General features: G+C 42.1%; 1 protein-coding gene across 9 annotated transcripts in view; it reads left to right on the top strand.

Moving 5' to 3' along the window:
• BBX (BBX high mobility group box domain containing) overlaps positions 1-14,174 on the top strand; it is a 268,097-nt gene extending 253,923 nt beyond the window's left edge. For 8 of the 9 annotated variants that reach the window (XM_077883898.1, XM_077883900.1, XM_077883899.1 and 5 more), the window contains 3 exons: positions 3,614-3,811; positions 6,002-6,188; positions 10,542-14,174. In XM_077883898.1, coding sequence (XP_077740024.1) covers positions 3,614-3,811; positions 6,002-6,188; positions 10,542-10,629 — 473 coding nt within the window. In that variant the 3' untranslated portion in view covers positions 10,630-14,174. The remainder of the gene's footprint in view (positions 1-3,613; positions 3,812-6,001; positions 6,189-10,541) is intronic. The other variant, XM_077883897.1, reaches the window with a different exon arrangement.
• Positions 14,175-15,336: the final 1,162 nt, after the last annotated feature.

The following is a 15,336-nucleotide window of genomic DNA, read 5'->3' as shown; positions in this document are numbered from 1 at the left end:
TTGGGAGCAGGGTTTGGAAAACAAGGCAATCTCTTATTGCCACATTCCTAGTGTTGCTCCAGGAGTGAGCTCACATGATCTCTCTCAGATGATACGCTCCAAGTGTGTTATGATTATCGTGGAGTATAAAAACTAGCCCTGTGGACTTGTTTCGAAGTGCTTGGGTAGGTTTGTGTGTTCAATTACAAGCCGAAGGAGAAATGACTAATTTGTTTTTAGAGGACAAAAGTCTTTCTTTTCTCACATTTCCATTCGTTCGGCAGGGAGTGGGGGGAAAAGGAACTGACTTGCTGTCTTGGTGCTCAGCTTCAGACTGTTTTTCTCTCTGAGCTTTTTCCATTTTCTCTCACCACCAGGCCTTCCTTTGCTTTGCTAACGTTGCTGGACTCAGATCTGCTATTGCGTCCCAGACAACCACTTCTTTAACTTAGCCTTACCTGTCTCTCCCAATTCTTCTGTCTTCGGATAGGGTCCTGTGTGAGTGCTGACCTGAAGGCTGCCGTTGGTCTTGGCCTCCAGGCAGCACAGGATGTTCTGGGGATAAAAGCATGTTCTGCATCAAAGCATGGGGCAGACTCATTCTTACCTCCCCTTCCAAATTCTGGCGAGGTCTCATTATGTCCCACTTTCAGATGTGGACAATCTGCAGGCCCCAGGATTACTTCCTGATCTGGCAGTTACTTTAGAGGAGACATCTAGAGGGGTGGCACTGCCTCCTTTTCAGTGACTTTCGAGAATCTGCAGCGTATTCCCACATTTTGCCACTTCTACTTGGTCTTCAACCTGATTCACTCCTTTTCTCTCTCCCAGTACACCAGCTCTGGGACTTGATTGCTGGTGTCTGTTGGCCAGCCTGCCTTCTACACCCTTCTTCCTTGTCTGCTGGTTTCTGGGTTTCCCCTAGTCCCAGTCTTTTCTTAGGCCTTAACTCTACCTCCTTTTTCCAGTCTCTTTGCAGCCGTCCCCTTGGCTTCTTATTGGGTTTTAACTAATTCATCTGGAACGCACAGGAAACAGAGCAACTACTGAAAAGAAATGAGACCACTTGAAGGCTAACCAAAAGCAAAAACTAACAGTCCTTGTCAAGGGATTCCCTTGCCTTGAGATTCTGGAACTGGCTAGAGGCTGGCTGGGACCCTAATTCTGGGCTGTGTGGCAAATGAGAAGAATTTGGGGGCTGATGGCTCCTTTAGAGCCAATCTAGTCCAGCCTCCACCTTAACATGAAGAAACTGAGACCCATGGTCCTGCAGTTAGTAAGGTAAAAAGTCAGGAATAGAATCTAGGTCTCTCTGTGACTGTCATTTCCATTACCCTGTTGTCTTTGTGTAGAAATCAGGTCATCTTTTCCTAACCCACTTGGCCTTTTTTTTTTGACCTCCTGGGTTCGTTCTTTCTGTAAGCAGCTCTTCTGATGTAATTCACCCTTCATCTTTGGAAGCCTGCTATACCCTTATTTCCCAAGTTCTAGATTTTCCTAGGAAGTGGAAGGAGAAGAGGGAATAGGTTAGTGCTTTTTCTAGAAGGGCCGTCTGTAACGTTGTGATCATACTGGAGAGGTGATTAAGATCCCCCCAAATAATAAGAAGGGACAACTAATGGATCTGGATAAGAAACTAGAAATTTTGAAGCTTATGAATATTTAATAGAGGCTATTTATGCTCATTGTAAACTCATATTCTGGCTTCTTTATACCTATAGGAGGCTTTGAATTTCAGGGCTAATGCAGAGTCATGAAACTTCTTTGGAGTGTTTCTTAACCAAATTATCTTTTATTTTACTGGCAGCTTTTATTGAAGTTTAAACTAAAAAAAAATCTTAAAATACACACCAGCCCTGGCTATGTTAAGCTAAATATCAAAGTATAAATACACCAAGACTGTTTCCTGGATACAGATCTACAATTTCAAAGGAGCCTTTTTCCTAATTTTTGATTACTTGTTTGAAAAGATACTTGGAAATGTTGCCAAGTAGTTTCTTTTAAATAACTATTATCTTAGGCCTGTCCCTCTAAGCCATCTATTATGCTATATTGAGGTAAGGCCAAGCCACAAATCATGGTATGATTCCTGCTTTACATCCTTTCTCTTGATGTAATTGAAATGATTTCTTGCTTGTTTTGGAATGGGAAGTCTGCAATCAGTCTCTTGAGGGCAGAGATGTTACGAATCGTAGCCCTCCTTTCTCAGGGATACACCTAACCTCATTAAAAACCTAGATTAAAATGTTTTAAGTGAAGCCCATGCAAGAGTTTATACCAGCATGTGCATTTTTTTCACACCCTGAGTTATTCTCGCTCTGTACTCTCCCTCTTATTTTAGCTTTATCTTCCTCTTACGCGATAGCATTGTATTTCCAGCGTCTCCCCTCAGCTCGGCCTTGCGATCAGCACCTTCAGTCATCCCCGTTGACCCAGAGTGCATGGAGTGGGCCTTGGCCAACCTTGATTTCTCCAGCCACACTCCCCTCTTCGTCAGAAACTATTTCTGCGCCTGTGTTAAGAGATTGGATGGTTTAAAAATGGAAGGTTGCCTCTTTTCCCTGCTGAATGCCCCTTAGGCCATGGGAATTTTTTTTAAACAGTAAAAAAAAGAATTCCAATTACTAAATTTGATGACATGTATATATTCTTAAATGCTTAGTGTACTCCTATCCACATATACTGGTCTTACTTTTAAATTGAGTGTGGGGAGAATGAACTCCCAAGGAAATGATGAGTATATAAGAAAAGATAGAAGCATCAGCTGTTTGAACCAGGAGCAAGTATGCTCCTTATTCTTGACACAGTGACTCCTCGGATAGAAGTGTATGTTGTTAAATGATTCATTGCATTACAGTTAGAATTAGGGTACCTAATACCCTTCCTGGAGCCTTGCTGCCCTGTGGTACTTCATTATCTCACTAAGCACATTCATTTGGTCCTAGGAATTAGTGAATGGGAGAGTGTTTCCTTACGTGTGGGCATCACACGTGGGCATCACACGTGTGGGCAACACACATTGTGACCAATGGTCTGGTCTTTCCTGAGCAGTCAGTATGTATAAAAGAAGGCCAAGCCTCACAAACAATTTCTTTTCTAATCAGTCCAGCCTGGTGATTGAAAGCAAGTGTCCCAATGGTAACAATAAATTTAAGAAGCACATATTTAATCTCTGTGTCCTCAGAAGAGAAACTCCTTTTATCATCTTCCCCAGACCATCTAGGTGGACAGGAGGATCTTGGGCAGGGACCCTGGCCACATGTAGAAATTATGGGCTGTTGCGGCACAATCCACTCAGATTTGCATACACTGTCTTCCCCACCAACCTATAAGATATCTAAACACTTAGAAAATGTTACTCCAATGGCCTCTTGGTTCAGTACTCTGTTAAAAGAGGGGGGGGGGGCATCTGAATCCTCTGTACTTAATTTATCAAAGCAAATATAAATATATTGGTTTAAAATTATGGTCAGTGTTTTTTTTTTTTTTTTCCCCATCAGTACTTTGAGAGCTCTAAATCTCTGTTCACCAGTCAGATGGGTCAAGCAGTGAGAAATGTTTCTTTCTAAGAGTAAAAGCAATGTCTACGTCTTATGTTTTTGTGTGTAACTATATATGATCTGTCCTATTTCAGCCATATTTTCAGAAGACAAAAACACCACAGAGCCTGCTCATAAGGTTAAAAATGCCCTATCCATTCCCAACACTCCAGAGCCAACAGCAACGCAAGAACCTTTGGTGGGCAGCCAAAAGAGAAAAGCAAGGAAAACCAAGATCACCCACCTTGTCAGGACAGCAGATGGCCGGGTATCACCAGCAGGAGGTACTTTGGGTAAGGAGAAGGAGCTTTGGATGAGAGAGAACCAGAGCCAGGTGATGACTGTCATGGCCACGTTGGCCAGCAAATGACTATAAGCCAAGTGTGGGTCCTCACTGAAAAATGGGTCTGTTCCGCTGGTTTGGCCATGGTAAGATTTCTTTCTCTGGATCTCCCGGAGAACTAGTTTTCCACAGGCTCCCAAATGTACAAAATGTACACGTTTTAAAATCATAGCTCTTTTTCCAAGAGTATTCTTAGAAAGGAAAGGTAATTTTTAGGACTGTGTGTTTCTCCTTTTTCTCAGCATGCACAAAAGCAGTCTTCATTAAGTGAATTCCCAAGGATCCTAGACTTTAAAAAATACTAGATGAATCAGTGTTTCTTCATGGTTCACTGTTCAACTCACTACAAACCATATTATCAAGTACTTAAACCAATGGATTAAGGAACCTTAGAAAGCATCCAGCACTTTCCATAAAGCTAATTTTTACCATGGAGGGAGCCTGAGAACGCTTCTGGATTTCTTGAGTTTTCTGGGTTTATCTTTAACCAAATCTTAACTTACAGTGAATTTCTCTATTTTCAGGCATGGCCTATCAACTATTTGCTGTTCCTGGTGGTCTCTATGGCAGCAGAATTGCCTGAGGGGCCCAAGTTAAGGAGTGGGGTCAGAGAGTAGCTCCCTCAAATCTTAGGGTGCTGCACCAACTAAGCATTAATGGTCTTTCAGCACCCCGGGCATCTCATTCCATCAGCTTTGAAGTGCCCCTCCCTCTACCCTAATCCAGTTTCCAGAAAAAGGTCACAGGTCCATAATGAGTTCTATAAATTGGAAAAAGTGTTTAGAGCAGAAGGGGGGAAAAAAAAACAGTGAAAGACAAACCAAGAAACAGACTCTTAACTATAGAGAACAAACTGATGGTTACCAGAGGGGAGGTGGTAGGGGGATGGGTAATGTGATGTGATGGGGATTAAAGAGTATACTTAGCATAATGAAATGATAAATCAGTAAAACTAAGAACAATGATTAAATGAGTGTATTTTGAGTAATATTTATAAATACTTGATTTAGGTTAATCTAATTGCAAGTAAAAACGTTCATTGCTGAGATAGAATAGGAAGACAGTGACTGAGTTTTGTGCACGTTTTGTGTTTAGCATGTATAGATTGATAGAACAATAAAGCATATTAAATACCTCCATTTTACCCTGTTATATAAGAGATGACGCTCAATGAGGTAGGATTTCATTTTTGAATACATTGAACTTTTAGGTACAAGTAGGATGAGGACTAGAATTTAGTTTTCTTGATATTTAATCCAGCAGGCCCCTTGCTCTTTCTTTCCCACTCTGGGTTCTGTTCTGTGATTTTGATTTTATAAATTGTTACAGCCTCATTTTCTCATAGAAGGAGTGAAAGATCTTAGAAATATTACCTTCATTTAGAAAAGCACATAGCACTCTCATATTCTAATATATGACATTTACAGCTTTTATCACTTGCTTTTCTATACTTAAAATGTTTTAAAAATCATAATAAAGATTCCTCTTCCTTTATAATGGCTATGTAATAAAGAAAGTGTACTCATTTCCAACAGGTATATTTTCATAGCATTTTAGCACCTCTTCCTAAACACCAGATGGCCCTTCGTCTTCATCTTCCTTCAGTAGGTCTTCAGAACAAGAATAACAACTTGGGATCTCGCTGGGATTGACTGATCTTACTGGTGGGATTGGTGCAGGCCATCCTGAACGCTGGTGTCACAGCATACCAAATGGCCAAGTTGCCATAGCAGGGCATCCTACAGCTTCATCAGAAATGTTTCCTCAGTTGGGTTTTTAGGGGCCTTCTACAGCAGCCACAGGCCCCTTTGCAGAAATCCCATCAGTTTTATTTTGGTCAAGGCCCATTTCCCCTCTTACTCTGAGACTGACCTATTCTTTGACCTTGGATAAAACACAGCTTCTCTTCCACTTAGTTTCAGGGCATAACACTGTCCATAGTTGCAATTGAGCTTAATAAAAGAGTTTTATTACCATGGGAGAAGAGAATCCATAAAAGCCTTGGTATTCGATAGATGACAAAAGTGAACGAAGAATATTAGCTCATTTCACATTGTCTGGCACAGAGTTTTTTCTCTGTGTCCCTTCTCCGCCGAGAACACAGTGATCCTGTTGTGATGAATTTCCCCTTTCTTTACAGACGACAAACCAAAGGAACAACTGCAGAGGAGTCTCCCTAAAGTGAGCGAGACCGGCTGCAATGACGAATGCTCACACAACCCCGAGACCGCAGAGACTCGGAGCAGCACTCCGGAGATGCCAGCCGTGTCTGCGTTCTTCAGCCTCGCCGCGCTGGCCGAAGTGGCCGCCATGGAAAACGTGCACAGGTTAGGGGTGTGCTCCACCACGATGTTGCGGGGCCTACTCAGCCTTACCCCCTTGTGCACAACAGGGATAGAGAGAGCAACATGAAAGCTGAATCATACTTTCTGACGTGATTATTTGTGGTATTTTTCACAATGCCTTGCGGTTTACAAAACTCGGTTCAAGAGCAAGTTACATGACAGGTTATAAAAATGTGCATCCTAATCAGCAGTGTGGGAAAGTATAGGGAAATTTAGTCAGCCACCTGTTGCATTTTGAATCTATTATTCTGTGGCTAAACTGCATTTCCATAAAAAGCCTGGGAGAGCAGAGAAGCAATAGCTAATCATTAAGTGTGAGCTTCGAGGTCAGGCCTCAGACCTGGGTTTGAGTCCTACATCCATCATCTGCAAACTGCAAGGTCTTGAGCAAGATCGATCATCCACCCGTCTCCCCTCCAGTTTTCCTTCTATAAAATGGGGGTGAGTGGCACTCACTTCATAGAGGTGTTCTGTGGAATGAGCTAATGTCCCAGTGTTGGCACATGGTAAACCCCGCCTCGAGGAAGCCGTTTGGTGGTAGTGGTGATGCTATGAAGAAAACGGTGGTCAGGAAAGAGCATCTTGTCATATGACTTATGGAGGGCAGGAGGCATGGATGTTTCTTAGTTTGTTTGCTAAAAAAAAAAAGTCATTTCTTTCTCTCAGCCTAGGTTTTCTCATCTCCCAGTGAGCATAATGATATCCCCAAAGAATCACAGAGTTGGAAAGATCACATGAGATCATAAGTCTGAAAGCCTTTTGAACTCAGTAAAGCCTCAGAAAAAGTATATTAAAGTCCTAAGTGTATAATTGGGTATTCCGCTATTTAATGGATCCTTTGGGAAGACAGAAAAGCCATTTGTAAATTCACGTATTTCAGACTTTTATTCAAGGTGGATTACTCACAGATGAGCTACTTTCCCAGACTTTCAGTCTTCAGTACGAGAGTTTTAGATCTAGCACAACTTCCATACCCCTGCCCTTTGGGCTCCACTCTCCTCCACATCCATGTTTAGGAGGCCCTGATGATGTAAGCTTTGTTTGCTTCTTGCTCTTTACCTGTCACATTACAGCTCTAGAACTTCCTCACAAATAGCCTCTAGATAGTTCCAAGAAGTCAGATTCCTTTTCATGTGTATACTGCAGGTGCCTAATAGCAAGTGAATGCCGACAGACATTGTTAAACTCCGCTCAAGTCTCCGAAGGAAAGAACACACAGTTCTCCACTCATGGGGTTTTACGGTCAGAGCACAGAGGACAGACTCATATGCATGCAAGAAGATGAACTATATGCCTGCGTGTTACTAAGTGCCCCATAAATTTTTGAAATAAGAGGCAATGTAAGAAGTCAGAGGGGGTCATAATTCAGGGCTCAGGAAGGTCTGTCACACAGTCCCCCCTGCTGCGGCCAGCATTCCCCTCTAAATACACCTGTGGTCACACCCTGGCTCTGTTAAGCAACCCTCCGTGACTTCAGGCTTGCAACAGCAGGAAGCCTGAGCAAATCTTTCTACTCTCCCCTCCACCACCCCATCCTCACCACCCTGCAGTTGCATGGAATCACTTGCTGCCACCTAGATGAGCCAGGTTCTTGCCTTTGTACATCTCCCTCTCCGGCAAACTGCTGCCCCGCCCCTCCTTCCATATCTAGTCCTGCTTTCATCTCTCGGCCCTCCTCCTAAAGTCCCTGCACACCGTCTGTGCGTACTCTCCAAGACCAACTGCCGCACTGGGTTGTAATTATTCATCAACACATCTGTCTCTTTCCAGTGTATTTTGAAAGCAGAGCCCTGGTTTTAATCCTCATGTCCCCAGCTTCCTTAGCTCTGGCGGTTACACCAGTGGATGAGCAAACAAAGGAATGAGTAGATGAGTATTCAATGAGTATTCTCGAAGTATGACCACCTAAGTTCACTAGCAGGCATAGAGAAAATCGTGTGAAGAAAGATTCTTTTCTTTGAAACTGCCCATGAGAAAGAACAGTATTACATACTAGAATCTATCAATCACACAGATGGCCCGTGTTCTTAATACCTAGAAAAACAGATGCCCCTCTGAAGAATCTTAGTTGTAATTTTAGTCCTTACCTGTTAAAGCAGAGCTACCAGACGCCATCTACCTACAGACTTAATGTAATTTTAGCTGGGTTGCACATCCATTCATTACTGCTTAGGCATCACCTAGAGGGTGATCAGCAGAGTTGGGGGCAGAAATGTTTTGTTTTGTTTTGTTTTTTAAGATTTTATTTATTCATGAGAGACACAGAGAGGGAGAGAGAGAGAGAGAGAGGCAGAGACACAGGCAGAGGGAGAAGCAGGCTCCATGCAGGGAGCCTGAGGCGGGACGCGATCTCGGGTCCCCAGGATCACACCCTGGGCTGAAGGCGGCTCCAAACCGCGGAGCCACCCGGGCTGCCCTGAGGGCAGAAATGTATTACCTGCATTCTTGTCGTGAGAAATCTTTACCTTAGGTTCAGAAATCCAACGTAGAAAGGCCATTTTGCAAAATGCAGGAAATAGGAAGTTGGAACAAACCTTCGTTGAGAGCCTATCTATTTACTAGAAATTTCAGAAAGGGAAAGCTCATTAAATTTAGTCCTAAAAATCAGCCCTGCCAGGTGGGTCTTTTTGATCCCTTTTTAATGATGTTGCAGACGATTAATTTGCCAAGGATGCACAGCAAACCGAGTTAAGATTTGAACTAGGGTCCTTGAACTCCAGCGTCTGCCTTTTCTCCAGCTCACTGCTTAAGCAGGCATCTGTCACGTTCTAGGAAGTCATGAAGAATCTCGCCGCTGCTTCCACCGGGACCTGTAGCCATCAGTTAGCTGTAGCCACGTTGGGCTCCCACCTCCTTTGCTGTTTTTCTTGGACTCAGCTGGGCTTTCACCCCAGTTTCTCTCTGCCCCTGTTGCTCTTTTATGTATACTGTAGTCTTCATCTTTCACTTTTCTTTTTTCTTCTTATGTTTCCTTTTTCAATACTTATTAAAATTCTTTTAGCTTTTGTAATATTGTTACATATTCGATCTTAAAGGTAGAAAAGAAAATCACATTTTAATTTCATCTTTCTTGAACAAAGAGTTGAACATATTGAACAGTTGGTGCTTACAGCATCCCCACATGAATGAACAGATTAATCCAGAGGTTTGATTATAACACATGTTTTGTTTTTCTAAAATCCTAATATCTCAGGCTAAGTGATTATTGGATTCTGAAATCCCCAAATGTTGTAATGTATCTACATTGCTTGTGTGTGTGTGCCTCAAGAGATCTTTCTTGCGTATAATTATGAAGAAGATATTTCAGTTTTTAAATAGCTCCTTTTGTTCTCCGTAATCTGAAGAAAGATACTGTGTTGAAAAGGTCAAGCCCCCGGAAGCCTGGCTGCTGCATCCCAGATTTCCAGCCAGTCCCGTGCAGACCATTGCAGGCCAGGGCAGCGAGTGCACGGTGCCTGGTCTTTGGTGGGCCTGTTGGGAAAAGTCCAGAAAGTGCCCCATCCTATCTTTTTTAGAAGGAGAAGCTCTGTAGAAATTACCAAGAATTTGAAGGGTTTCCTCATAACTGTGAAGTCAGTTTGTTCCTACTCATTCAACAAAAGCCTAATTTAAAATCAGTTTGGTGTAGTTCCAATCCAAATGATGGGTATTTCTATGAATTTTCTAGTCGTGTCTGGGGTTCTCTCTCCACGTGTGCTGATTTGGCCCAAGTCACCGGATTTTCTCACACCCTGAAGTCCCTGCTTGCCTTTTCCCCCCGTGCACTTGCCCATGGGACTTTGCTGTCGTCTCTTCCCTCACTTGTGTTAGAGTCACAAACACAAACTCTAGTCTCAGGGGCCATCGCTTTAATTGGCCTTCAGTTTTAAATTGAGTTTATCATCATATACCTTGGGAAATGAGCCTGGAGGTCACCAATGAGTATAGGAGAGTTATCCTCTTGGGCAGCTCAGGGAAGGGAATGAGTCATATTTAAATATCAGTGGATCAAGAGGAAGACTGTTGTCTTGGAATCATGGCCCCCAATTGAAAGTTTCCCACTTCTTAGGGAGTCGCCCCAAATCTGGTGGTTTCAGGTTTCACCTCTGCAAAATGAAGGTGCTTGTTTTAGGGCGTCCTATGCCTTGAGTCTTGTGAGGGGAAACCGAGATAAGAAATGTTCAAAAATAAGGAGCTCTAAGAAGAGAAAGGGTTTCGGTGAAAGAGCCTAAGTAACAAGTCAGCATTAGTGATTAATGATACTGGAAAGCTTTTATTGGTTGCTCATCGCCCTCTCCTATTTCTGGTAACATACTCTAAGTGGGTGACTTCTCTTCCTCCCTTCTTGTTTTGCAGAGGTCAGAGGTCAACTCCGCTCACCCATGACGGACAGCCAAAAGAAATGCCACAGGCTCCTGTACTTATATCCTGCGCTGACCAGTGAAGCGCCCTTTAATTGTAAAACATTGTGCTTTACCTACTACCCTAGCCTTGTCTTTACCGAGGGATGCTAGTGAGTCCAGATGGTGGAAAATATAGACTGCAAACAAGTGCTTGTTGCCCTACACGGCCCAGATTCACTTGAAGCAGAAGTTAGCATCCTGGGCCAGTTTGTTCTTTTGGAACCCAGAGTCTTGGAGGGTGACGTTATCTGTCTGATAATGAGCAGAAACAGAATGAACCTGGAGCTTTGCTTTCTATTGAAGGCTTTTGACGGTAATAGGTGGTAACTTGGTAAAAGGCTGCCTTTACTGTAGCTCATCCAGCATCTCTTTTACCAACCAGAGAGTGTGAAACTAGTTTCGTATATTACCTAGTTATTCTTTCAAAACAAAAACAAAAACAAAAAAAAAAACAAAAACAAAAACTGACGCACTGCACTAGTTATTATTAGATATTCTTAGTCTTTTTTGTACATGGAGATTTAAGTTCTAAGATGGTTTATATAATAGGTTATACCTACATTTATATTGTAGAATAATATTAAAAGGCCTGTTCCAGAGACTCCCAAGCAGCACGGGCAGGCAGATGTACCATTGTTAGCGGTGTATGCTCGGCCTCGTGGTCCATATATTCTGCACTTTTATATTTGCCACCAGAGTGGTAGTTTGCTGGCAAAGACAGAGAGAGAGAGAGAAAATTAGTATTCTTACAAGCTGAATTTTTTTCTTAGCCTCGAGTGACCCAAGAATTTGCTTGGGGCTAATTGTGGCAAATATTTTCCCAGACAGGGGAAGAGTCCTGCAGATTACAGATTACTGATGTTTTCATGCCTTGAGGATTCTTTTATTTTTACACAGGGGTCTCAGTGACCAATGGATCGTTCATACAAACAAAAAAAAAAGAAAAATATTATTCAGAAGTGACCTTAGTATTACTTCACTATTCTGAACACATTGAAGACACTCACTTCATGTGGACTTTGAGCTACAGACCTTTTCCATCCTTCCCGGACAGACTGGACGGGTAGCAACTGCTATGCACAGCCTGATTGGCACTGCAGGTTTTGAGAGCCATTTTTGAGTTTGTGTTGTTAAGGAGGTATTGAATAAATGCTGAGGGAGGTATGCTTGACCAGGGTGGGAGTCTTAGTCATAGAGCCACCTGCAAGTTTGTTTCCTTTTTGTATTTTGTTGCTTTTGAACATAAAACCAACCATACGGATGCCAGTGCCAAGTGGATTACCTGGCTTATTAGAACATTCGACATATTGACTTAACCACCTGACATTCACAGTGTCTTGTTTCCTAGCAACACATGCAAAGTGATAAATCAAAATTAGTCGGAGGCTACCGATTTTACAGGGTATTTGTTCCATAGCACAAAGTGTATCCCCACTCTTGCATCGCAGCACAAACTACCAAATTTTAATCATTGGATTCCAGCAATAATTTTTATTGGTTTTCAAACTGGCGGAATTTTGATAGCATTAGTTCGAGTTTGAAGCTTTTGAATTAGATCTCTAAATGGTGACAGTTTACAAGGTTTTATCTAGCTTTCTTATTTATACTTGACTCAATTGTAATGATGATTTTTTTTTTTCTAATCGTAATTTGACCTAATAGCCATACAGAAAATGACTCTATTAGTACTGACTAGGTTTAGCTTTTCATAGTTGTAGATATTACTTCAGTTTCGGTGCTGGAAAATATGTACAACATACTAACAGAATTGAAAAAGAATATAGGGATTTGTTTGGTTTGTGTTTGGGTTTTTTTTTCCTTCAAAGCAGGTGAAGAGGGCAGCAGAGCATTGGAATGGTGTCCTCAAAAATGCATAATCATTGTGAGCATGGAGGAAGAAGGAATTAGTAAGCTAGGTTAGTCAGGTTAGAGCTTAACCCCATTCACGTAGAAATAAATCAGGTGAGCAGCCCCAGATTTTAGCATAATATTTTTACTATGATGCTGTTTTATTAATATTTTCTAAATTTCAAAACACAAAGTGAATGTTTGAAAATTGCTGGGTCCCATTGTTGGTGGCTGTTGGAGTTTTTGGACCACTTGCTAGCAGTGATTTAAAAATTATAATTAGCTAAAAATCAAAAAAAAAAAAAATAGAAAGAAAGAAACCAACAACAAAAATTGTTTGGTGCAGAACATGCACCTTGACAATGGTACTAACTTGTTATTCTATAGAACACGTTAGAATAGATCTATTTTTGCCAGAGCACCCTCCTTCAGTCCTCCAATTACATTTCACTAGATTTCCTTAAGAGATTGCTGTATATTCATGGGACCTTTTTTAAAAAGAAGCAAAACAAAAGATTACTTTTTTCTATGTGATTAATATCTTACTTGATCTGCTTTTCCTAAACCTCAGTGGCTTTTCCCTTAGGCAGGGGTGGGGTGGGAGGGCAATCTACTGGATATGACTGTTTTCAGATACTTTAAAAAAAAAAAAAAAAAACCTTTTTGTAGAAATGCTTAATTTTTAAGCGGTTAGGCACTGAGAGTAGCAGAAATCCTGCAAAGCTTTATAGTCCTTTAGACACTCGCCTTGTTGTTTCTCTGAGTGAAGTCTTGATTTCAATAATAGTGCTTTTCTCATGCCCTGAATCCGCTGGAGAAGGGTGTTGGTATTTTCAGGTAACAACGTTTGTTAGCACAAATATTTCAGACCAACATGTAGTACCCCCCTCCCATCTATCATTTTCACTTCATTTCTCTCATTCTATTTTGGAAAATCGTATTGCTATGGTGTGTACCTTAATCTGCCAGCAAACACCATCGACACTAACATTTGTCCCACAAGCATCCTCAAAAAGTTGTTGCACCTTATGTATATCTCAAGCAAACCAAAATATGATGCTCTTCTGCTTTGTTTTATTCTAAATTGTTGTATCATATCTTTCTGAAAAACCATTCTGAAACTAGTTGAAATTATCAATATTTATGCTTTTAACCTTAATTTCTGGATTCAAACCTGTATATAAATCTTTTGAAAAAAATTGTCCTAGCCCTTCTCTGTGATGCCGAAGTGGATGATTTAGTCTCAGATGGAGACGCAGTACTGTTCCAGTTTTCTTTAGCCTTTTATTTATTTAGTTATTCTGGGTGTTTTCCTATGTAATTTTGAAGTGTGTAGAGTATATTATAGTAACTGAAGCTGCAGCTCTAAAAAGCTGAGTGAAAGAAAAAAATACTGTAAGACATCCTTCTTAAGTTTTTATTTGTTTGGATAACTGTAACGAGATCAGGAAAAGGAAAAATGTCCCACAGCCACACTGACGACACAGGTTCTTATCCCCGGATTAGGTTAGTTCCCAGATTTTAGATAAAAGTGTAATGCATCAAAGCCCTTTTATGAAGATAAATCATACTGTTGTAACTCTTGACAGTCTTCTTCCCCCACAAATACCAGAACTACGTTCATTTAATTCTATCAGATGAGCTTTCTACCAATGCCATCTCGAAGCCATGCTGAAATCATTCCCACATTATCACTCATTCTAGTTTCTGCCATTAAAACTGCTGGAGGAAAAAAAAAGTGGTGGAACACTCCGAAAGAAAAGGAGCATCTGAACTGGTCTGGTTATTTATATTCCGACCTGTTTATGCCCCGTCACTTTCTTACCAAGTCAGATGCTACTCCGCCTAAGTCCCAGAAAATTTTGTTTGCACTCTGCAGTCTTTGGCTCATCGTACGGAAAAGTTTGCACCTCTGTAAAATCTCAAGCAAATTACACATTGATACAGAACCAGGAGTAAGCTGGAAACGGAATGACCTGTTTGGTGGATACGGTTTGGGGGGAGGGAAGGGGCGGGGGGGTATCAGATAACTCTGTTCCCAGCTTGGCGTCTGGCATTAATGTGAAGCAGTGGGGACCACGCTGCCTGCCGAACTACTGTATGAAGCCCCCGCGTCTGGAGACCAGCAGCCGGGGCAGGAGGCCGGCGTGCACGCGGCACAGGAGGAGCGCCTCGCCGGGCCTCGCCGGGGAGACGGAAGGAAGCTTGCGGGGCCCAGAACCACCCTGTGTCACCGGGGAGCCGGGGTGTCCCCGCGATGCTCTGGAGGAGCCTCCCCCGTGATTGCGCTGCTCCCCAGAGCCCCTCACATCAGGCCAATGGTAACGGGCTACCTCGGCTTTCCAAGTTCCACGTCAGTAAGTCCTGTCGCCCAGCTTCACCCGTTCTGCCTCTGCCTTCAGTGCCATTGTCGCGCCCTGCAGTGTTCGGACTTCACACACCGCCTCCTCCAGAGAGAGCGACGTATTGCGGAGAATGGGCAGGAGAAGCAAATGTCTTACTGCGTCTGGCCTCCCCAGTATTCCGAGCGACCGCTAGGTGGGAATGAAAATTTAGCTCTCCCCACATAGGACCTCGTTTTGCACCTTATAAAGAGTGTACTAATTGTTAATTAGATGTGGCTTTTATTTATACGAGCATTCCCAAAGAACTAGATCTGGAGTTTGTTTTTATTTGAGTTTTGGGATTTTTAAAAGTTATCTTATTTAGACTAACATCATACTTATAATATAAGAAACAGTTGTTCAGTGTATCTTACCAGCTCCGTCTGGTGAAGTATTCAGGGTTTGATGGACTGCTTTGCTTTAGTTTGGAAGTGATCGCTGAGTTTATTATAGTCCATATTAAATCACCTTGTCCTTTTCACTGGGGACACTCTTTTCCTTACACTTCAGATGAAA

This window comes from Canis aureus, chromosome 35 (assembly GCF_053574225.1).
Source record: "Canis aureus isolate CA01 chromosome 35, VMU_Caureus_v.1.0, whole genome shotgun sequence".
NCBI lineage: Eukaryota > Metazoa > Chordata > Mammalia > Carnivora > Canidae > Canis > Canis aureus.
The sequence above is the reverse complement of the archived record's forward strand: the minus strand, read 5'-3'. Positions and strand labels throughout refer to the sequence as shown.